This window comes from Thamnophis sirtalis, unplaced genomic scaffold (genome assembly GCF_051295495.1).
Source record: "Thamnophis sirtalis isolate CommonGarterSnake01/CBP01778 unplaced genomic scaffold, rThaSir2_p1.2 scaffold_3, whole genome shotgun sequence".
NCBI lineage: Eukaryota > Metazoa > Chordata > Lepidosauria > Squamata > Natricidae > Thamnophis > Thamnophis sirtalis.
The window spans coordinates 89,424,059-89,449,615 of NW_028261383.1; the positions used below are offsets into that span (position 1 = coordinate 89,424,059).

The 25,557-nt window shown below is 38.6% G+C and overlaps 1 protein-coding gene across 1 annotated transcript in view; it reads left to right on the forward strand.

Annotated features, from left to right (window-relative positions):
* The window catches only part of PDGFRB (platelet derived growth factor receptor beta), a 105,748-nt gene extending 83,638 nt beyond the window's left edge, over positions 1 to 22,110 (forward strand). Inside the window, exons 17-23 of the mRNA XM_014065020.2 lie at positions 5,276 to 5,385; positions 7,327 to 7,449; positions 14,580 to 14,691; positions 14,926 to 15,025; positions 15,128 to 15,233; positions 19,394 to 19,638; positions 20,028 to 22,110. Coding sequence (XP_013920495.2) covers positions 5,276 to 5,385; positions 7,327 to 7,449; positions 14,580 to 14,691; positions 14,926 to 15,025; positions 15,128 to 15,233; positions 19,394 to 19,638; positions 20,028 to 20,115 — 884 coding nt within the window. The 3' untranslated portion in view covers positions 20,116 to 22,110. The remainder of the gene's footprint in view (positions 1 to 5,275; positions 5,386 to 7,326; positions 7,450 to 14,579; positions 14,692 to 14,925; positions 15,026 to 15,127; positions 15,234 to 19,393; positions 19,639 to 20,027) is intronic.
* Positions 22,111 to 25,557: the final 3,447 nt, after the last annotated feature.

Genomic DNA, 25,557 nt, shown 5'->3' on the forward strand with positions numbered 1-25,557 from the left:
GGCTCGCCCGTCAGGCCTGGGGATAGGATAGTTACCCCTCCCGAATGATGAATGTATGTTGGTCATTATTTTACTATATGTTGTTATCTTAATGTTTGTATTCCCCCCCCTTCCCGGTTTTGTGTGAGCCGCCCTGAGTCCCCTCAGGGAAAAGGGCGGCCTACAAATGCTAATAAACCACTAAACCACTAAACCGCTGGGCGAGATCATCCGAAGGCACGGGATAAAATACCACCAATATGCAGACGATACACAGTTGTATCTGTCCGCCCCGTGCCAACTCAATGAAGCGGTGGACGTGATGAACCGGGGTCTGGAAGCCGTTAAAGACTGGATGAGAGCAAACAAGCTGATACTCAACCCGGACAAGACCGAGTGGCTGTTGTGTTTCCCTCCCAAAAATTTGACCAACATACCATCACTCAGGCTGGGGGGACAAAACTTACACCCCTCAGAAAGGGCCCGCAACTTGGGAGTCCTCCTGGACTCACAGCTGACTTTTGACCACCATCTCTCAGCTATGACCAGGGGGGCATTTGCCCAGGTTCGCCTGGTGCGCCAGTTGCGGCCCTACCTGAATCGGGAGGCCCTCACAACAGTCACTCAAGCCCTTGTGATCTCCAGGCTGGAATACTGTAATGTGCTCTACATGGGGCTGCCCTTGAAGAGCATCCGGAGACTTCAGCTAGTCCAGAATGCGGCCGTGCGAGTGATCGTGGGCGCACCACGGTTCGCCCACATAACACCGATCCTCCGTGAGCTGCACTGGCTACCTGTCGATCTCCGGGTGCACTTCAAGGTCCTACTAACCACCTATAAAGCGCTCCATGGTAGTGGATCTGGCTATTTGAGAGACCGCCTTCTGCCAATTACCTCCCTGCGTCCCATCAGATCGCATAGAGTTGGCCTCCTCCGTATTCCATCCGCCAGTCAGTGCCGACTGGCGACTACTCGGAGGAGAGCCTTCTTTGTTGCGGCTCCGACACTATGGAACAATCTCCCTGTGGAGATTCGTACCCTCACCACCGTCCAGGCCTTCCGCACAGCCCTCAAGAACTGGCTAGCCCGTCAGGCCTGGGGATAAGTTTACTTTTGCCCCTCCCGAATGCTGAGTGAATGTTGAGTTTTACTGTTTAATTTACTTTTGTGCACACTTCTTTTTGTATTGTCCTACACTCCCTTTCCTTTTTGATTGTAAGCCGCCCTGAGTCCCCTCAGGGAAAAGGGCGGCCTATAAATGTCTAATAAATACCAAAAAAAATACCAAAATACCATCAACCATGGTGTTCTTTTTGGGTGGCAGCTATGGGGGCTGAGGCACAGTTTTGTGCTAGTTCGGCTCCTTTCTCGAAGGAAAGGTGTTAATAGGAAGTGAGATTTGGGTGTACCTTTGGAGTGTGTGTGTGTGTGTGTGTCTCCGCTACTTGGAAAAAAGTGGACGCACCTTCCATGACTTTCGTTAAGAGGGTAGTGAGTGAGAGAGACTCCTGGTGTGTTGGAGCCATTTCAGGGCGAAGGAAAGTAAGCTTCACTTTCCACAGGCACTTAGACTTCATTATCCTGCTGAGGGAGAAAGACTCTTTGCAAGGCGTTAACAAAGAAATTGGGTATCCAAACTGTCAAAAAAGTCAAATTTCTTGGTATATGTTTATCTGCGAGGTGTGTGACCGTCAAAGAAGATAACTATACTAATTTGATCAATAAAACTAAGAAAGACTTAGAAAGGTGGGAAAACCTACAACTGTCCCTGATGGGTAGGATCCCAGTCATAAAAATGAATGTATTGCCAAAATTTATTTTCCTATTTCAGAATATTCCCATTAAATGAGAAAAAGGTTTTTTTAGGGATTTGAATCCACTGGTTTCGAAATGTCTTTGGCAGGGATAAAGAATAAAACTCAAAACTCGCAAGACACTAAGGATAAATGAGGATTCGGCGTACCAGATTGGGAACTTTATTATACTGCGGCCACTCTAACATGGCTAAGAGAATGGATAATGTTGACAAATAAAAGATTACTCAAATTGAAAGGTCATGACCTCCAAGTAGGATGGCATGCCTTCCTTTGGTATGAAAAAGGATCTGCACATAAATATTTCAGTAGACATTATATCAGACAGTCCCTCTTGTTCATTCTTAAATGTTTCATCCAGTTGAGAAGTAGTTCTCAACTTATGACCATTCATTAAGTGGCCCTTCAAAATTACAACAGTGTAGAACAAAAGAATTTACAAGCCTGTGGCCAAAGTTGCAGCAATTGCAGTGCCCTCGTGGCCATTATGGGATGGAAACCGCATTGTCCACACTTGTCAATGATCTCTAGCAACAGCAGGATGGGGTAGTGCAACCATCCTTCTTCTCTTTGACCTCTCAATGACTTTTGGTACCATCAACCATGGTGTTCTTTTTGGGTGGCAGCTGAGGCACAGTTTTGTGCTAGTTCAACTCCTTTCTCCAGGGAAAGGTGTTAATAGGAAGTGAGATTTGCGTGTACCTTTGTAGTGTGTACGTGTGTGTCTCCGCTACTTGGAAAAAAGTGGACGCACCTTCCATGACTTTCCTTATGAGGGTGGTGAGTGAGAGAGACTCCTGGTGTGTTGGAGCCATTTCAGGGTGAAGGAAAGTAAGCTTCACTTTCCACAGGCACTTAGACTTCATTATCCTGCTGAGGGAGAAAGACTCTTTGCAAGGCGTTAACAAAGAAATTGGGTATCCAAACTGTCAAAAGAGTCAAATTTCTTGGTATACATTTATCTGCGAGGTGTGTGACCATCAAAGAAGATAACTATACTAATTTGATCAATAAAACTAAGAAAGACTTAGAAAGGTGGGAAAACCTACAACTGTCCCTGACGGGTAGGTTCCCAGTCATAAAAATGAATGTATTGCCAAAAATTATTTTCCTATTTCAGAATATTCCCATTAAATTAGAAAAAGGTTTTTTTAGGGATTTGAATCCACTGGTTTCGAAATGCATTTGGCAGAGATAAAGAATAAAACTCAAAACTCTGCAAGACACTAAGGATAAATGAGGATTTGGCGTACCAGATTGGGAACTTTATTATACTGCGGCCACTCTAACATGGCTAAGAGAATGGATAATGTTGAGAAATAAAAGATTTCTCAAATTGAAAGGTCATGACCTCCAAGTAGGATGGCATGCCTTCCTTTGGTATGAAAAAGGACTTGCACATAAATATTTCAGTAGACATTATATCAGACAGTCCCTCTTGTTCATTCTTAAATATTTCATCCAGTTGAGAAGTAGTTCTCAACTTATGACCATTCATTAAGTGGCCATTCAAAATTACAACAGTGTAGAACAAAAGAATTTACAAGCCTGTGGCCAAAGTTGCAGCAATTGCAGTGCCCTCTTGGCCATTATGGGATGGAAACAGCATTGTTCACACTTGTCAATGATCCCTAGCAAGAGCAGGATGGGGTAGTGCAACCATCCTTCTTCTCTTTGACCTCTCAATGACTTTTGGTACCATCAACCATGGTGTTCTTTTTGGGTGGCAGCTATGGGGGCTGAGGCACAGTTTTGTTTACAAGATTACTCAAATTGAAAGGTCATGACCTCCAAGTAGGATAGCATGCCTTCCTTTGGTATGAAAAAGGACCTGCACATAAGTATTTCAGTAGACATTATATCAGTCCCTCTTATTAATATGGAACAAAACTAAACATAACCACTACACCAAAATACCCATTTGGCTATCTACGATGGAAGCATACATACACTCAAATGTAATTAATATGGAAAATATAGTTACATATAAAGAGTTATTGAACAGACAGGGGAGATCAAAGCTAGATTAGAATTGACATCACAAGGGGTACAAGTAGAATGGTGGTCTTATCTACAGATACAGTCAAGGTTTGCATAGGATAGGAAGAAGGAAGGTATTGCCAAAGATTATACAACATTCGATAAACTTCTGATACAGACAGAAAACAGGCTGATCGACGTGTTGTATAGATTTTTGTTGGAATTCAAGCTAGAGGAGGAACATGTCAAAGAAACTATGGTTGCCTGGGCAAAAAAATTCGGTTACAATGTGGAATTGGCTAAGTGGGAAAAACTTTGGATACTTAATCAGAAACTAACAATGGCTACGGCAAATAAAGAAAATCTTTATAAGATGTTCTACAGATGACATCTCCCCTCCACCCAGCACAGCTCTCCAAAATGTTTAAAAATCTGGCCCCAAATTGTTGGAAGTGTAAAAAAACACCAGGCACTTTTTATCACATGTGGTGGACGTGCAATGAGGCAAAAAAATATTGGAAAATGATTCAATCATGGTTAGAACAAATGGTGGGAGACCAAATCTTGTTTAAACCGGAATTTTTTCTCCTAGGTATAATACCAGAGGAGTTTAAGAAAGATACACTTTATTTAATTATACATGTATTAACTGTGGCACGCATAACTTATGCACAATATTGGAAAAAAGAAAATACACCATCAAAGCTAGATATAATCAGAAAAGTGTTGGCCTGTGCGGAAGCAGATAGGCTCACTCTTGAACTTAAAAATAAAGGGGAATCAGAATATTTTGAAGTCTGGAACAGATTTTATGACTTGTATAAGACAAGGTGACCAGACTGGAACAAACTGTATATATTGTGATTGGACAGAAGGATAGACTATGTATTCAGTAGGCTAATTGTTAATGGTTGAGACTAGCTGTACATAAAGTGCATGTATGGTCACTTTGATTTCGTGGTACTGCATTGTTTTAAATGTAAAAATAATTAAATATATATTGGGGGGGGGGAGAAAGACTCTTTGCCGGAGTTGCTGGTGCTCCTAATAAAGTGTGCTCCTAATTTAGTTAAACAACTGTGTGCTTGTCATGTTTGACAACTAGGTCAGAACATCTGGCTTCCCAGCATGCACTTATTTTGAGAGTGCAGGCTGATGGGTAAAGGAGTTGGATCAGCTTCAAAACAATATAATTGTATTTGTCCCGGTGGCCACTAGATGGGGCTAGAGACCAACAACAGTATATATAAAAATTGTATGCTGAGGCATGACAGACTACTTCACTCAGTGACAGAGATTCTGGTCCTAGTTGTGTTATAAGTTGAGGACTACCTCTATAATTTAATGTTGGGAGAAGGAAACTTCCAATTCCATTGATCTTATATGCCATTGATCTTATATTCCAGCAAGTCTGCTATAGTGTAAGTGTGCAGAAAGGTTTTATGTCTCTGTCCTTTTAAAGGGGTGGTGGGTTAATAAACACTATTATTTTATATTTCCAGCTTCAGAAAAAGTGACCTTGATCAGCGAGTCTCCTCTCCTCAGCTATATCGATCTTCTTGGAGTTAGCTTCCAAGTGGCTAAGGGAATGGAGTTCTTAGCTTCTAAAAACGTAAATATATTTGCACTCGGGATTATATATTTTTGGATATCTGGTTTCAAAGGAGAAGGGGACGTGGTTGAGTACGTGTTTGTGCTCAAGAAAGAAGCAGAAACAGGTGGAGGTGAACAAGGGTGTTTCTCTCAAAAGCATAAATAGGAGGGCTGTTAGTGTAGGTGTTACTAGACTTTGGTATGTTGTTTGTTTAGACATTACTGCAACCTTTTTCACAACCACCCATGTTTACCTAATGCCCCCTGCATGCACCAACCAAAAGCCATGACATTCAGTAAGAAAAGACTAGCTCAGTATGTTCAGCTTCTTCAAGCAAAGTGAGGTAGTCCCTCAGAATACAGATTTGATAGGTCGTGAATGGGAAGCTGACTGTAGGTTTGTCTTCTTCCTTACCAATTAAATAGAAGATTTTCTGAATATATTTTGCGTTACATGCTCCCAAACCTGGTTAACTTGGGGTATTAAACAACCTTGGATTAAATGAAGGGGGGGGGGATTTTCTCCTTCAGGTAGTAAAAAAAAAAAGCTTTGTAGTACAGCCTAGTAAGCATCACAACAAATCCAATTAATTGTGTCACAAGGTTCATTTCAGACATAATAGCTCACTCATTGGCATGTCTTTGTAGTCATAATCTTGATCAGAGTTGAGGCATTTTGGTCATGTGAGGCATTTGGCTAATAGCGATGGCAAGGAGGGGGCGGGGAGACTAAAACTTGTGCAAAGAAACTGCTCCTACGTTACCACATAATCTATGGTTGGTTTTCCTGAAGTGCATCCCCACAAGCCAGCATTAAGATGTCACGTACAGTATGGATGTCACAAGTGATTGCTAGAACCACATGGTGAAAAAAAAAATATGGCTGGGAAACATGTAAGACAGAGAATTTCTCAAGTTCTACCCAGCAATGAATTTGAATAGCAGGATAGGTGGCATATACTGTACATGTAATAATGAATTTGAAGGACAAAAGAATAGCAGCATCTCAAAGTACAAGGAATTAATTCTGCAATGAAGTATGAATTCAGCCTTTGTAGTTTCTAAAACACCGCATTTTATTTGAACCAGGCAACTGTGGCTATTCAACAAACTGTGGTTAAACAAAAGATGGCTTTACATGACATATAAACCTAGTGTTCAAAATCATATTCTCTGATTTTGTATGATTCTAGGTTCTTTGGAACATGAGCAAAAATGCCACAATATAGTAAAAAATGGGAAGAAACTATTTTTTTGTTTTTCTTTCCCTTGTGACTGGTTGCAATTCCTACTTCCACACACTTGTGTGTGAAGCAAGGCAAAGGAGGTAGAACATAGCAGCCTTAGATTTAACCCAAGATATCCAATATCTGAGAAAGTATTCTCTCCCTAATCTTTGTTCAACTGACTACCAAATATTCTTTCAACACTGCTGATAGGATGTCTACACCATGGGGAACCAGGTAGTTTGCAGGTTTGGTGGGGGCAAACTCTGTTTCCAAATTCAAGATGAACAAGTTGAGAAGAGCCCAGGTGCTGGGCTCCTGGCACTTGCTACCTGAAGGAATATTTTCACATGTCTAATATAAAAATAGAAAAAATGTGACAGTGCAGGGGTAAAGGTCTTGCAAGTACCTCTAAAACACTGGTACTTGCATATTTGTGGCTCTTCTTGCACTGCCTTTCCAGAGTATTTTAAAGAATTGTGAAGTTTACAAAATGAGGCTGTGGTGTGAGAGGACAAAATGAAGTCATAAAGCTTAGACAGCAGTATTTCCACATGTCTCTAGAGCAGCTGCCCAAGCACCTCTTCATCATGTGCGTTACATGTCTCACTGCATGTTGTGCTGTTGCTTCATTCCGAGGAATTCCGAGGCACAATAATTACTTTTGAAATAAAAATCAGGACACCCGAAGTATATGTCTACACAGTCAGCATGTCTTTTCCCTTATTATCCAGTGTGTGCACCGTGATCTGGCTGCAAGAAACGTACTGATCTGCGAAGGGAAACTGGTGAAGATCTGTGACTTTGGCCTAGCCAGGGACATCATGCGGGATTCAAATTATATTTCCAAAGGAAATGTGAGTAGCAAGATTACCTGGGCTGTAATCCAAAATAAAGAGAGTTAGGTTCCTTGCTACACCATATCTTTTTAATTTCTTAGGGAAGGCATATACCCACAAATTTGCAATTGTTTTCACAATTTGATTGCTGTTTTAATTATTTTTGTTTTCTTTAAATGTATTCATTTGTTTAAAGTGTGGCTTATTTTTTATCGTGAAATCGCAAAGTATCTCAAGGAGCTTATGTTTCAGAAAGAAACATAAAATATTTCACAGAGATTGTTTTGATCTCACTCACCAGATAATTGAACCTGTTTTGACATTCTTCATAAATAATTTTGCATGGAAGTATCTTCATTTCTAAGTCTCTGGAATGTGAACTTTTTCCTGAATTTAACGAGAGATTTTCACCAATTTAGCACACGACATCAAGCATTACATATGTGTGAAGGATGGCAAATGACTCCAAGACAAACAGGAGATCCTGCAATGATGGCAGGATCATTTCAATGAGATCTCCAACATCAAATTCCCACATCCACCAATTCCAGAAGACACACCAACACATGGAGCCATTTCACTCATAACTGGGGAGGGAAGTTGACAATGCTGTGGACAGAATGAAGAACCTGAAGGCCCCTGGACCTGACCTGCCTGCGGACCTCCAGAAACTAAAGGAAATGCAAGACACCTTGACTGACTGAGTTCTTCATTGCTATAATGAACATTGGCCATGTACCAACTGATTGGTCAACAAGTGTTACAATTCCCATGTTCAACAACAAGGGTGACCCAGCTGACTACCAGCTATCACCCAAGCTGCCTTCTGTGTCACACTGTGAAGATCTTTGAGAGGATCCTTGATCAATGCATTTGCAGAATCACCCAACTCACCATCGGCCAATGTGGCTTTGTTAAAGGATGTGGAACAACTGACGCCATCTTTGCAGCCCAACAACTCATAGAAAAACACCATGAGAAGGTGTGGCTTTCCTAGACCTGGAGCAAGCGTTTGATTGTGTTCCACACCAACTAATCTGGTATGCTCTCCAGGATCACAGCATCTGAACCAGTCATTGACTGGGTTAAAACGCTATACAAGAATATCAGCAGCCAGCCAACTGTGATGCCCAGCTGGCCTTTCCAACAGATTCCCAGTGACATTTGGTGTGCACCAAGGCTCTGCACTGTCACCACTTCTGTTTATATTAGTCATGGATATCATTACACATGACCTTCAGCAAAACACACCCTGAACTATGCTCTATGCTGATGATATTATGCTTGCTTCCACCACCGAACAACAGCAGCAAGTTCAAATGACATGAACAACAGCAACAAATTCAAACATGGAATGATCGCCTCAACCATTTCGAATTGCGCCTCAACATTATGAAAACTGAGAACTTAGAGACTGTCACCACCCCTGGAATGCTTCAAATCAATGGAGAAAACCTGAAGAAGGTGGACATTTTTCAGTATCTAGGTCCAACCTCCAAGGCAATGGCAATATCAATGGTGAGGTGTGAGCAAGGGTGATTGCAGCCTGGATGCATTGGTTAGAACTCATTGGTGTGTTATGTGACAGACAAATGCCAACCCATCTTAAATCTAAGATTTACAAGAGAACCATCGCCTTGTTACACTGTATGGCACTGAATGCTGGGCAGCAACAACAGTGACCGAAAGCTTTCCCCATGCCATGGAAAATTGTGAATGCTCCATTGGATATCGGGCATCTCCCTTCTTGACCACATCACAAATGACACCATTTGACAACATTTTGATGTTGATATGAGGAATGAAAATCTACAAGCCCAAGTTTTGGGCATGTTATATCGACCACACATTTGCAATTATTAAACAGCAAGACAAGACCAGATTCATGAGAATCCTTAATTCCATATACTCAGATATTAAATTTACAATGGGGGAGGAGGCCAATACCACACTGGCCATCCTGGATGTGCTTGTCAGCCGCAATCCTGATAGGAGGCTTGACACAGGTGTGTATTGAAAAATCATGAGCATGACCACATTTTACACAACAAAAGCAACCGTCCCACTGCACATAAAGTTAGCTGCATTTGGGCATTATTCAATAGGGTAGGCACCCACTGCAATACACTAATGGCCAAAGCGAAGTAGCGGGCACATCTCTATCAGATATGCACGCTCAATAGTTATTCTATGGACTTTGTCTGATGATGTATTACACCCAGGACCGGACAGCCCATTGAGGGTCCAAGTGGAACATCTGCACAGAGGATGCTCCCATATATACAGGTGTATCTGAAACAGCTTCACGCATCCCTTCAGTGCATGGGGTCAGGTGGCGCACAAACTGGATCAACTGAGAATGAGAGTGATGCGTCCAAAAGAAACATTAACCAAAGAGGAGGCATCCTTGATGGTTTACAGTATTAACTGCAGTAACTGTGCAAGCAACTATCTAAAGGAAAGGGCTACACAGCTGCAGACTAGAGTTCTTGAACATGATTCCCAGATCTGGACCCATATGAAGGAGCACAATCATATATTCAATTTTCAAGAGGTAGAAGGTGTTGCCAATGATGCAACTAAAGGGGGACACCTACTGAAAGAAGCCTGGTTTTCCAACAATAATTCCATCAATAGGTACATCGACCTGCTACCAGATTACCAAGCATTGAGGCACTGAGAAAGATCCTGTAGGATGAGCAGAGACTGATTCCTAGTGGGGAGTAGAGATCAACAGCACACACACACCCCTTTGGGCATGCAGATTTGTCCTGCAGAGGTATAGCCAGCCCGGGCCGAATGCTGAGGAGCCCAGCAGAGCTGCTTCAAGCCATAATAGACATGGGCAATGAGGAATGAGCCGGGCTGGTTACAAGATCAAGGGCAAAACAACAAATAAATCTGTTTGATATATCAAATATGCCTGTGAGGCGGAGGAGCGGTGGTTTGTGGGAAGGGGGCAAAGAGAATGCCGTTAAAGCAACATCTGACAGCTCAGAATCATTCCCTGAAGATGAGCAGCCCAAGTGGTGTGCAATAGGGGAGGAAGCAACAGGAGCTAAGCCTCCATCGATTAACATATCTGAAGCAAAAAACGACAGAGCTAACTACAGGTGGGAGGTGGGTGGACGGGCCTATCACAAATGCAATGGCCAAATTGATAAATGATGCATAAAGGCAAATAATCTCTTCAGTGGTAGTTTCTACACTCTGACGATGTTAGCAGAGGCTAAGGAAAGCTAAGTGGATAATACATTTTAACTTCCGGAGATCATAATGTCTGTCTCTTCTTATATAGATATAGCTATATAGTTATATCATTAACACAGTACAAAAATCATTATGGATACCAATACACAAGCTCCCAAATTCCTCATGCATAAAACTTAAATTACCCTATTGATCTTCTTATCATTCCCATGCTGGGAATGTTGAATTTGGGGAGGGGGTGCATACATACACTTAGGTTGAGACTTTCAGGGACTGAAGCCAAAATATGATCAAAGTCCCAATATAAATCATTCTGCACAGCTGGAAACAGAAGGCATGTCTCTAAATCTCCCTTACCCTTCACTTTCCCCAACAAATAGGAAACGAAACCCCTGGTTCTTTGCAATTCTTCCTGGAAATTATTTTTTTTGGTGCTGGTTGCACAACCGAGCCCTCTTTCAGCCTAGAAGATGGTGATTAGAACAGCACGCAAGCAAGGGGGGAAAAAACAGAAGCAGACTGATTTCGCATGTCACAGAAAAGCATAAGCTGGGGAGGAATACAGGAAATGATAATAACAAGCATAATATAGATGTCCTTCCTTTGACGGTGTCTTTTGCTCAACCAGACCATTTTTTTCCTATCCAATTTAATGCTATTTCAGGCTGTGTTTTTAAATTCTTTGCTCTCTAGAAGCTCACATCCACTCTTTATGTAGGATAGTCTATGACTAACAGTTCTTAGGATGTATTTTAGTACAAATAAAATCCATTAAAACTAGAAACTATTAAAATAAATAAAACTATTGGCAGTTCTGTTATTTTGGGACGCACAAGAGTTACTTTGCACTTAAGAGGCACCAAAAGTCTGCGGCTACAGTATATTGTCTTTCAAAATTGCATGAATCTCCAATTCTTCCTCACCGTCATATTTCACTATGGAAACAATCTAATACATGTAATATTCACAATCTAAATAGTGGTCTCTATGTACAAGTTGCTCCATTTGTATGCCTGCAGATTCAAGGATATGACCAGAGCAGTGGTAGGTTCCATCAGCCGCTACTGCCGGTTCGCTCAGGGATGCGCCACATGCATGCACGCATGAGCAGTACAACGAAAATTGCTCTGCAGCCATGACGTAGCTTCAGGATTGGATCCAACTGAAAAATAAAAGGATACTAACGATAGAAGGCCACGATCTCCAACTTGGCTGGCATGCTAGCAATAGCAATAGCAATAGCAGTAGACTTATATACCGCTTCATAGGCCTTTCAGGCCTCTCTAAGCGGTTTACAGAGAGTCAGCATATTGCCCCCAACAATCTGGGTCCTCATGCTTTCCTCTGGGAGAGGAAAAATAAATCCCACTCATATTTTCAGAGGCACATATTAAGAGATGCCCTGCTAGGTACCTGGGAAATAATTTTAAAACGCCATTATATGAAGATCCCAATTTGGTTATCGGCGATGGAGGCAATGATCTACCCATACAACACAGACCTCAATAAAATAGTGAGCTACGCAGAATTATTAAACAATAAAGGATAATTAAAACCAGCCCAGGATTTGAAACATGAAGGAATTGTGATGGAATGGTGGCCTTATTTATGCAGCCGCGCGAGCGATTGTGGGTGCATCTCGGTACACCCACATTACACCTATCCTCCGTGAGCTGCACTGGCTGCCCATTGGTTTCCGGACACGCTTCAAGGTGCTAGTCATTACTTTTAAAGCCCTACATGGTATTGTACCTGGGTACTTGAGAGACCGCCTCCTGCCAGTCACCTCCCAAAGACCTATTAGATCCCATAGACTAGGCCTCCTCCGAATTCCATCTGCCGGCCAATGTCGGCTGGCGACTTCTCGGGGGAGGACCTTCTCTGTGGCTGCTCCGGCCCTCTGGAACGATCTCCCAGTGGAGATCCGGACCCTTACTACCCTTCTGGCCTTCCGCAAAGCAGTTAAGACCTGGCTGTTCCACCAGGCCTGGGGCTGTTGAACTATCCAGCCCCATTCGAGGTTATGGCTGTTGTAGAATTTTAAATTGTTGTTTTTTATTTTATTTTTTGTATCCCCTCCCTTTTTCTTGTTAGCCGCCCTGAGTCTGTCGGGAATAGGGCGGCATACATACTTTAAAAAAAATAGATTAAAACAAGGTTTAAAAAGGACCGTGAACAATATGGCATATATGAGAAACAATTGGAATTAGACAAATTATTGCAAGAAACAGGAGGAAAAATGATTACCAAAATATATAACTTCCTTTTAAAATATAAAATGGAAGGAGAGACTTAGAAGAGACAGTGGTAACCTGGCCCAGAAACTTTAGCCAAAACATAGAATTAGAAGATTGTGACAAATTGTGGGAAAGAAGCTATAAGCTTCCGATGGCGGTAGCCTATAAGGAGAATTTATATAAAATGTTCTACCAATGGCACTTACCACCAGCGAGATTGGCCAAGATGTTCCCAAACCTATCTCCTTCCTGAATGTTGGAGATGTAGACATAAATCTGGAACCTTCTATCATAAGTAGTGGACATGTCCCCACGCCAAGAAATATTGGGTTAAAATTAAGGATTGGCTGGAAGGAATCACGGAACAAAGGGAAACCAGAATTATGTTTATTAGGTATACTAGAACCAAAGATGGACAAGAAATATCAATATATAATATTACACATACTAACCGCTGCTAGGATCGCCTTTGCGTAAAATTAAAAACAAAAAACTACCCACACACACAAACACACACACACACACACACACACACACACACACACACATGAAATGGTAATCAGGAAGATACTCGAATGTGCTGAAATGGACAGGATGACTATGAAGTTAAAAGAAAGAGAAGAGTCGGACTATTATAAAATTTGGAGTAAACTGTACAAGTGGCTAGCGAATAGAAGCCTAAACAAGAATTTTTTTTAAACTATTGATTATATTATGAAGAAAAATAAATGTATGTAAAATCTGATTATATGTATTATTCTATTACAATATAATTACCACATTAGTATTAGAATTGTTAAAAACTATGGGAAGGCAACAATCGAATAGTAAACTACAAAGCTGAATATACATGCTGATATGAGAAGCTTAAAATTATATATTGTTATGTTGCTTGTGTTTTTATCTGTTTTGTATTTGTTTTTGTATTTTTATTTGGTTTTTTTTCTTTTTTTCTTTTTACTTGTGGTTTTTAAACTTGAAAATGTTCAATAAAAACTATTTCTTTAAAAAAAGAAAATTGCTCTATGCGTGCAAAAGCCAAAAACAAGATGGCACCACCTATGGCACCACCGGGAGAACAGGTTCGGGGACATGGTAGGCCTGGGTCACTGACCCAGTCCACCAAGTTACTGTTCCACCTAAACCAGTCCGAACTGGTAGGAACTGGTAGGAATTCACCACTGGATCAGAGACCAATAAACGTTACAGATAATGTCTTCACTAAAGCCCTATTAGTTTTCAATATGTGGAATTTTCTCCATACATTGTAACTTGTGAAGGAAATGAGTATTTGATTTTTTCTCTCTCTCTCTCTGTTTTTGAAAAACCCGTCCTTTCTTTGAAATTGGATTTCTGTTGGGATCATCATGTAAATTATTTTTGAAGTAGCAATCAATTCTCTACACATGAAATTCAGAATTTGGTATTATTATTACTTGACTAAGTGTTTTACTACTGATCAGAGTCACACTTTGTCATATTGCTATCGTGCTGAGTGTGACTGACAATAGCAAGGTTATAGACATGAGCTCCCCTTCTTGACTGAGAAGGGCTCCTAGTTCTTCCTAGGTTGCAAACAAGTGCCATTAACATTCACAGAAAAGTATCATTAGCAAAGTAACCATTCAAAAATCTTCAATGGTCAGTTCTATGGGAAGTTTTTTTTTTAAAAAAAATCCTTTTTCTACCTTTTTTAAATAGACCTTCTTGCCTTTGAAATGGATGGCCCCTGAGAGCATCTTCAACAACCTCTACACTACCTTAAGTGATGTATGGTCTTTTGGGATTCTTCTATGGGAAATATTCACTCTAGGTATGTCTCTTCGGTCAACATTGTCCAGCTTAACCTTTGATATATCCTACCTTCCAAATATTCTGTGTTTAAAATGAAATAAAACTGTTATTCTGTAGTTTATCTACATAATCTTCTCGATTTATATTTGTGTTTTCTGCCATCCATTTTTCAGGACCATTCCCAACAACCACTGTCATTATGTGAAATTGAAAAAGAAATGGTGGTTGCTTAAGTTCACTCTTTTGTTCTTAGGTGGGACGCCATATCCTGAATTGCCTATGAATGAGCAATTCTATAATGCTATTAAACGTGGCTACCGGATGTCCAAACCTACCCATGCCTCCAATGAAATGTGAGTGGTTTGGGTAAACAATTGTCTCTCTTAAGTAAGGGAAATGTCATCCACTTTTCAAAACTTTCCCAAACCTTGAAATCTTCTTTCATATGTTTTTAGCTATGAAATTATGCAGAAATGCTGGGAAGAGAAGTTTGAGATCCGACCATCTTTCTCTCAACTGGTAGTACTTATGGGGAACCTGCTAACAGACAGTTACAAGAAGGTAAAGTATATTTGACCTGAACAGATAAAGAGAATCAGTTTTTAAATCAAAATCTTATCTAGGTTTCTTTTCTTTTACCCATAAAAAGGATATGAGAACTGAGTACTTTTCTCTAAATCTGTTCGTTGTTGGCTATTATTTGGGGAAAGTACTAAAAAATATGTTTTCTATTGATTAAGCACTTTTGATGTGATTCCAACGTTTAATTGCCATCCAGAATTCTAAAATCTTGATCGATTGTTCTTCATTGTCATAAGCTCTTAAAAGATCTTGGCTTTTGTATGCAGTACTCAGTCATTTAATATTAGAATGATTATGATAAATGGGAGCCAGTTTCAGTAAGCAGCTCAACATCCAAATATCTTTTTCTATAAAAAGCATGCTGCAATCATAACTAGTAGGTGAGGGCTTACTTTGTAGGGTAGTGGGAGGTTGGGAAATAAACCAGATATATGCATATTGCTGTAACAAAATTCTCCAGTTTGGTCTCTTTTGTAATATAATAATGTTTCTAACCATGGATCAGGTTACTTACTAGGAACAGTAGTAGGAATCCTGAGATGTATTGCTATAAATTTGTGGGTTGAATCCCAACCAATTTCTACATCAGCCTCATTTTAGGGGATTCTCAGGTTTCCCTGAAATCTGAAGTAAAATAAGTGACAGGAAATAAAAGTGCAGAGGTGACACTGAATTAATAGGTTTTTTTTTTTTACTTTTGTAGCTTTTAAACATCTTGTTATGAACTGCTGCTATAATCTTAGAAAGCAATTTACAAAATTCAAATCTCGATTTGTTGACATTTCTGGAGGCGGGGAATGACAGCATAAATATTAAACAATTTTCTACCAAACCTAACATTTGGCATTTTCTGAACTATTCACTCCAGACTCTCTTACATTCTGGTGACCTCAACAAGTCAGTCAGTTTGCTCATGATTCTGAAATAAGTCAGGCATGTAGAAGAAAAAGGAATCTGATGAAATGTAATGGCTACAGCTGGGTGCACCAGACTGCAACCAAGATATGCCTACAGCCCCAGTTTAAACCAGATTTCATGTGACAAATAGCTTCGTTCATGCCCTTCAAACGCCCTTCAAACCTAACTGGCATATCTCAAGTTAACAAAGTATAGATACATGACCAAAACATTTGGCTTTTTTTAAAAAAAAAAACACCAATGCATTGTATAAGTAAACACAGTGTGCATGCATAAATTCCACGTTGAGATGCATTTGACCTCATCATTTACTCCTGGAGATACCACAAGTTCATATATGTCTAAAAAAATCTACTTAAAAGTAAGATCTATCCATTTTCAGTAGCCATGACTCCTAAATCTTTGGAATTGCAGTGATAATATATTCACTATTACTGTTCCATCCAGCTGTATTATAACTCAAGTATGCTCAATGTAGAGTTCTGTAGATGAATAGGTGTATGTACTCATACTCAGGTGGAGGCAGAATTGCAGAAAGACCCACAAAACAAGTCAAAGAAAGAAAAAAGGAGATAATAAAACACAAAGCACAACTTAACAGTGCATAACAACCTACTTTGTACAGTTATAGAGTTTTTTTTTAATGAATCCCACATTGCACATTTGTCACAAACTGATTTAAAACAAATTTATATTGAACAGTTAATCATTTCAGTGGTCAAATAGTTTAGTTCCCAGGTAGGCCACCTGCCTTCAGATGTGCCCAACATCAATTCTTTACATCTTTTCTTAAAATAATAAGGAGGCAGGTCAAAAATTAGACAGGTAGCTAACAAAATGATGGGATGAGATGGGATGGGATATCGGTGTAGATTTGCTTAGCTTTTTTAGAATGCAGGGCCAAATACAATTCACAGCAGTATTAGCTCAGATGATGATGATTATTATTATTTTAACTTTAATAGTTTCCTTGATGAGGAGCTTCATTTGTCTTTCGGCACACTGAACTGAGCAGTTTTTCAATTGCACTTCTTGGAGTTTAAGTGCTTTAGGTAAAATTGTTTCTGGCCAAGTGAAACAACCAAGGACACTGCCAATATAGAGGACCCACACTACACTATCACCACCATGTCATAGTGTGAAGTACTAGGACCTTATTTTCAGAAACATTTGTTGATCTAAAGTAAAGATAAGTTTTCTTCCATAGAAGACTGTTCTGCTGCTTCTCCTTTCTTCCCACTCAAAAGCTAAATGACAGATAATCTGTCAGAAAGAAAAGTGATAAGAAATCTCCCTTCCCCTCACTCCAAATTATTAGGTGCCATTTGTTTTCTTCAGATGCTTCCATTCATTATGATTTGCTAGGTTTTCTCTCCCAAATGACTCCAATCCCTTCCAGTTCTAGCTTGTCCTTATAAACTATAATAAATTAATAATACAAATAAAAAAGGACTCCGAGAGCTGGAAAAACATACAACTGTCACTCATAGGACACATAGCTACGATAAAAATGAATATACTCCCAAGAATTTTATTTTTATTCCAAGTAGCACCAATAAATCCTGGCAAACTATTTTTTTCAAGAATTAAATAAATTAACATCCAAATTTATATGGTAAGGAAAAAAAGCCAAGGATTAAATTAAAACCATTGCAAGATAGCAAGGAAAGGGGAGGTTTAGCACTCCCAGATTGGGAATTATATTTCCAGGCAGTATCACTAACATGGTTGAGGGAGTGGATTGAACTGAAAAACAAGAGAATTCTGGCATTAGAAGGGCATGACCTGCAAGTGGGATGGCACACATTCTTGTGGGATGTGAAAAATAAAACTCACAAATATTTTCAAAGACACTTAATTAAAAATGTGCTGTTCCAAAATTTAAAAAGCCCATTATATTAAAATCCCAAATTGGTTTTCTACAATAGAAGCAATGAAGCACCCAAATTTTACAGACGTAGACAAATTAATAAGATATAAACACCTAATAAGTGAGCAGGTGAATTTGAAAACAATACAAGAATTGATGGATCAAGGTATAAGGTAGACTGGGTTACATACATGTAAATCAAATCCAGATACAATAGCGACATTAAAGCATACGAACTACAACAGGAACAACAGGAATTAGATAAGATAATTCAAAGTATGTAGAAGAAAATGATTGGGAGAATATACAAATTTTTGCTGAAATGTAAAATGGAGGATGTTGTCAAGGAAACTTGGTAAACTGTGGTAAGATGGGCAAAAATATTGGCTATAATATTGAATTGGAAAGATGGGAAAAATTTGGGAGAACAAATTTGAAACTGACCATGTCTGTGGCATACAAGGAAAACCAGTACAAAGGTACCTGCTGCCCGCGAGACTTGCAAAAATATCTTCAAACTTATCCCCAATGTGTTGGAAATGTGAGAAATCATATGGGACATACTATCACACATGGTGGACATGCGAGGCAGCCAAAAAATTCTGGGTTACTGGTTGGAAACTGTAACAGGAAATCACATACTGTAGATTAGAATCCAGAGACATTTTTATTAGGCATAACCACAATAAAATACAATAAAGAGACTTTATACCTGATTCTACATATTATTACAGTGGCCAGAATAGCATATGCGCAGAAATGGAAGAACAACACAATACCAAATGAAGATGAGATAATACGGAAGATCTTAGAATGCACAGAGATGGATAAATTGACCAAGGAAATTCAAGGAAAGGGGGAAACAGAGTACTATTTAATTTGGGGAAAATGGTTAGATGATAGAAATAAGAAATAAGAATTTGGAAAATGTTTGGAAAGAGTTTGTATTATAGAAGAAGTAGGAATTAGTGATAAGAATGTAGGAAAGTAGGATTCACAAAAGTAGGAATAGTTATATATTAGTAGAAGAACAATAAAGACTGCCTGATACAAATAACTAAACATAGACTGGTTAGCAAAAGAGTAAGAAATAATAGGATTATAAGTGTAAAATGTCATAGAGATGTATTGAGAGGAAAATAGTGTTTATAAAGATGCACTGATAGATATCTGCTGTAAGAAGGAACGTGAAGTTCCGATGTTATTTGTGTTGTGTACGTTTTTGTCAATGTGTATTAGTGTTTATAGTAAAAAATAAATAAAAAACCATTTTTCAATGTAGAGCTCTGTAGATGAACAGGTGTATGTACTCATTCATTCTCTCTATTCTCATTGCCTTGCATGTGAGCAGAAGTATCAACAGGTCAATGAAGAGTTCTTGAAGAGTGATCACCCTGCTATTATGCGTACAAGGCCCAGGAACACAGAATTCAGTCCTTCTAGGTCCACTGCGAGTGACAGTGTCAGTTCAAGTTCTGTTCTCTATACAGCTGTGGAGCAGAATGGAGTGGACAATGATTATATCATTCCTTTGCCTGATCCTAAACCAGAGGGAGACAATAACCATCCCCCGGAGGCCTCTAGCAGCAGAGCAAGGTTAGAATATTTTTAACTTGTATCGCCAAGCATGACATTATTCCATCCCAACTGCTTATTCTCTTGACTAGGAACATATAATATGAACAATATTGTTGAAAAAAAATTAAGGCCTGCAGAATGCCTTCTCTTGAAGAATGTATTCATTAAATAAACCTTCCAAATTATCTTCTGGAAATTTATTTCTCAAAATTAGGGGCAGGTTTTCCTGAATTTTCCTGTCGTCTTGCAGCAGTAGCTTCAAAATCAAGCTGGATGATGATGTTTCTGATGCTAATGACTATGATAATAGTGACGATGAGGATGCTAATGATGAAGATTCATGCCATTTAGCTGTCTACCACAATTGAATGGTCCTAATTCTCACTCTTTTTCTTTCTCAATTTTAGTTCAACCCTGAATGAAGCAAACACTTCATCTACTATATCTTGTGACAGTCCTTTAGCCCCCGAGGAAGAAGAACAAGAAAGCATCTAAATAGATTGCTAGGGTTACTAGAGCTCTGTGTTCCTGTATATGGTAGTACTGGGGAGTTCCATCCAGCGGAAGAACGTGCATATCCCCCTTTGTTCAGTCACATCAAAATACAGTTGCAGCTTGTCCCTCTTTTGTCTGTTACCTAAAAACAGAAGCCTGGAATTATTGAAAGAGGTCTTTTCTGAGACGAGGAGTATCAGAGTAGGACCACAGACTAAATCAGAACAATTCAAGTCAGTATTGTATGTTAATTGTGGCTTCTGAATTAGGATTGCGTTGTTTTTTTTCAATCTTCAATGCATAATTTGCTCTTCCATCACGATATGCATTTGTTCATCATTCATGTTTCCTCCTGCTAAATCAAAATGCCAGAAGAAACTCTATGACACATTCTCTTCACTTAATAGCCACAATAATTTCTGGATGAAACGGTTCTCCCCATGACAAATTCACATTCCACAAGATCAAGCAAAAGAGTCTACCAATTTAAATTGGGACAAACGCCTTTTTGATTCTTGCAACTTTACCTGACTGCTATTTACCGAATTTTCTCGGAAAGCCTTTTAAAACATGTATCCCTAGAAAGGATAGAAAATGGACAGATGATCAGGAAAATCCAATATAGAAATCGCTCAAGACTCAGAAAAGTTTTGTCCATTGTTTAAGATTTATAATTACTGAATTTCAAACTCAGACATTTAAGCTGGGGCCTGCCTTTATTCTTAAGTCCCCCACTTCTTTCATTACAGCATTCCAAGGTAAATAATTTCATGAGTTACAGGTACTCAGATACTGAAGCTGCCCAGGCAGTAGCTATGGACAGTAAGCTAAAGCAGCAATTTTTGTGGAAAGAAATAATAATACAGAGTGCATGGAGACTCATCTACAGATTTAGCCAAGGAACCAAAAGGAACAGTCAATGCTATATTTTCAGCAGATTGCCTTTTCATTGGATGAAATGAAGAGATTTAAAAGGAATGCTTGGATTTATCCAAGATCGTAAGAGGATGAAAAATGGATCATACTTTTTTTTTCTCTTTCTGCTTGTGCACTTTGTAAGCAAAAAGCCTCACTGCCTAATTGGCAGCCATATCTTTGGTTTATTGCAGAAGGTTATTAGTAGCCGCCATTGTATTCTGCTGAATCCTAGAGGTATTCAGTTGCAACAGGTAGATCTTGGGAAATGAGGTTGGGACCTAATTTAGTCTTTGATGGGACTTTAACAACTAATACAAAATCCGAAGGCTGTAGGCTGGTTAGGAAATTGAAAAACTTTCCCAAGATGCAAGAAGCTATTTTATTGTGACCAGTTAAGCTTCATTGACATGCATTTGTCACTTGCAGTAATTGGACTTAATTATCATTATTCAGTCTTTCTGAGGCTGGAGACAGCACTTAATAACTTTGGGCTGCAATATCCACGGCCCAAAATAACTTCCAGGATGCTCAAAAGTGGATCTATACTCACTAGGCAGAAAAATCAAGGAGGTGTAGGTCCCGTAGCAGTTCCTATGTGTCTTACCCTACATAAATTGGAGATCCACCACCCTAGTGCCCTATCTGTAGTAATATGGCACAATGATGAGGATTGCTTTGGCTGTGGCCGCCATCTTGCCTTTTTTAATCCAGTGACAATACCTCAGTACTCCCCATTGGCTGCTACTTAGGTTTAATGAGCAGAAACCTGAAATGCTTTTGCGCATTTAATGTGTCCTTTGCTCTGCACAATGCAAACATGTATCCCAGTTTTGCTTCACTCAGAAGCAACCTATTACAAAAAGGCTTTTTTTAAAAAAAGGATACAAGTGTCTTTTTTCGTACCAGAGGTAGTTCTAAAGTGTCTCAATATCCTCAATTAAAAAAGTATTTTTATATGGGTACGTGTATGTATGTATCATACAGATAGACAGGAGGGTATATATAGTGATTATTTCCCTCTGGTTGATCTATTAGCAATTTCCCATTTTTGAAATAATATTCATATTTACCTCCTTAGCTTTTGTCAATGTTATATTTGTTTTTTTAAGGCACAGAGTATTTGTTAAATGTTTAGTTGATGTGGCAACAATAGAGTAAGGGAATGTTTGCAGGCAAACATGCCAATTTGAAGTCCAATGTTACAATACTTAAAATGAATTATTCTATAAATTATGGCCAGTACTATGCCTATCTCCTTCAAATACTGTATATTATACACTTTTTTCAATCAGCTTTTAAAATTATTTTGTGATAACATTTTCTAATTATCACCCAATCGATTATATTGTCTATTGAAAATACAAAAAGCATCAGGCCTCTAATTGTATCATAAGGTTTCTGAGAAGGTAAACCACAGTTAGATCTCTGATATGCTTTTTAGTCTTTAATAATATAGCATCACTACAACTTACTCCTACATTCCTAAACGTTTTATTTGTAAGATATATATTTTTAATTTTTAGCCTACTTTGTACAGACAGTTATAGAGTTTTTTTGAAATGAATCCCACATTGCACATTTGTCACAAACTGATTTAAAACAAATTTATATTGAACAGTTAATCATTTCACTGGTCAAATAGTTTAGTTCCCAGGTAGGCCACCTGCCTTCAGATGTGCCCAATATGAATTCTTTGCATCTTTTCTTAAAATAATAAGGAGGCAGGTCAAAAATTAGACAGGCAGCTAACAAAATGATGGGATGAGATGGGATGGGATATCGTTTTAGATTTGCTTAGCTTTTTAAGAATGCAGGGCCAAATACAATTCACAGCAGTATTAGCTAAGATGATGATGGTTATTATTATTTTAATTTTAATAGTTTCCTTGATGAGGAGCTTCATTTGTCTTTCGGCACACTGAACTGAGCAGTTTTTCAATTGCACTTCTTGGAGTTTAAGTGCTTTAGGTAAAATTGTTTCTGGCCAAGTGAAACAACCAAGGACACTGCCAATATAGAGGACCCACACTACACTATCACCACTATGTCATAGTGTGAAGTACTAGGACCTTATTTTCAGAAACATTTGTTGATCTAAAATAAAGATTAGTTTTCTTTCATAGAAGACTGTTCTACTGCTGCTGCTTCTTCTCACTCAAAAGCTAAATGACAGATAATCTGTCAGAAAGAAAAGTGATAAGAAATCTCCCTTCCCCTCACTCCAAATTATTAGGTGCCATTTGCTTTTCTCAGATGCTTCCATTCATTATGATTTGCTAGGTCTCCTATCCCAAATGACTCCAAGCCCTTCCAGTTCTAGCTCCTCCTCCTGAAGTTAGATGAGTGAGCAATGTTGATGAGTCTTTCACGTTGGCTAGATGGAAAGGAGAAAGCAAGAGTCAACTAACCAAAGGGTCCTTATGCCGTCATGAATTTAATAGCGATAATCTGACATAAGATAATAATATAATATTTTTAAACAACCATTCACTACGGTACTTTTATATTGATGATAATTGGCTTGCTTGGTTATTGGATTAGTTTGCAAGTTTGTTCTTTTGTATGTTCGTTTGGTTTCATAATATTAAGAGTGAATCAAAACCAACAGTTTCAGTCTTGAATGAAACATGATAAACTTGGAACATCTATCAATTTTTGCAAACTTGATTTCATCTTTATTATTTTTCCATCTTTCTATAATGTTTTAATCTACAATTGTTGCAATAAAGCTCATATATAAATACGTATCTTTCTACATCCAGAAACCACTATTAGCCAGATTTTATAAAACTATGGTCACACTAGTGTTATTTTCAAAATAAATAATATTTTTCTTTATGATGCATACACAATTTTTATCATTTGTCTTTCCTTTCCCTTTGGATTGTATTGCTTATACCATTCACTGGAAGAAATTGGATAGGGTAGAGTTTTGCTTGTTGTATTACAAAATCTAGTGTATAGGGAATATTTGACAAAAATGCACTGCATTGTACAATTTCCCTAAAGCTTTTTGGTAGGTTAAAACATGGGGAATACAATGCAATTAATTGTTCTCTTGGAAGTTGCCTGGTTATTGGCATTTAAAGCCTTTATTGGCCTTAAGTTGATCCTGCAAAGTAAGTAAACCTTGCAAAGGCATTTTGAATTCTAAATCAAGCAAGTGTTTAGAGGCGATCAGGAGGGATTGGAAAATCAATTTCTTCACTTTGGTTTATTCATTATTACAGATTTCTTAAACAAAGTGGGAAACCTTTCTCAATTCACGGACATAATCTTATTCAGCAATTTACTCATTGCAAACTGAAATTTAGTTTCCACCTTAGAGTTAAATCAGAGAAGAATATTTCATCAGCAATGAAGATCCTTTGAAGAATTTTCAATTTTTTTGGAGCTGATTCTTATGTTACTCTACAATGATTCAGGGGGAAATGGATCAAAGCAAGGGGTTTGTAACTTCCATTTTCAAATAAAATTTTGATGAAGCAGTCTATAAATCATTGATCATCATCCCTGCATCTTTGTAATGTTTTAAACTATAGTGGCATACATTTCCTTCCTGCTTTGAGAATATGTTTTGCAATTCTGAATAAGGGAAATTGAGATTAAATATGGAGTCAGAAGATTTAGGTCAAGATGGGAAAGTACAGGGGATGTAACCAAGCCAACATATTTTGTTCATGTTTTCTAGTGAGAATCATACTGATTCTATATGTATTTACTCTGGCCTTTGTATTTACTTCTTGGAAGTTTTCATACAAATTTCTATCACCTAAATTACTGGATAATCTAGATTATCATTGCATAAAGCCATCTTCCACTTAGCATATCTTCCTTCCTTTTTAAAAATAAAAATCTTGAATATTGCTTTCGTTTTTTCCCTCATAGTCTCACTTAGAAATTTGCAGTTCTCATTTTTTCAAAATTTTGTCACAAGATCCTCCTCAGAGATAGTTTAATAAGTGCAAAAGGAAAAATTCAGCAACAGGTCAATGAAGTTCACAGGACCAAAAGTCAAAAGCAGAATAAACATTAAGATGCACTTTTTTAATGCACGCCATGTTTTATTGACTGTAGACTAGAAAATGGAAATAAATATTAGGTGCTTTTTGTCTATATGAAGTGGCACTGTTCCTGTTCAGAATACATCAATATGTTTAAAACCGGTAGAAAAATGCAAACATCATTTTACACAAGGCTGCCAACGTGATCAAAATGTATCTTACAGAGCATGTATGAACTGAATGATGGTACTAAACGCAGTGAAATATCACTGCTGTTTTCTGGGATCCTCCAGACAGAGAAAATGAACCTCTTTACACTTCAGAAATCTTAAATTAGTATGATTAGTAATTAGAACTTCAGGGACTGTCAGGTCTGTGGGGCCCTTTTACTCCATTTCCCATGCTTACTCCCTCTGGAAGCCATTTTAGCCAGCGGAGGAAGCAGCATATCTTGATGGATGATGAAGGCAAATTGAGTTACTCCATAGCCAAACAATGGACCTGCTGCATGAGAGATTCA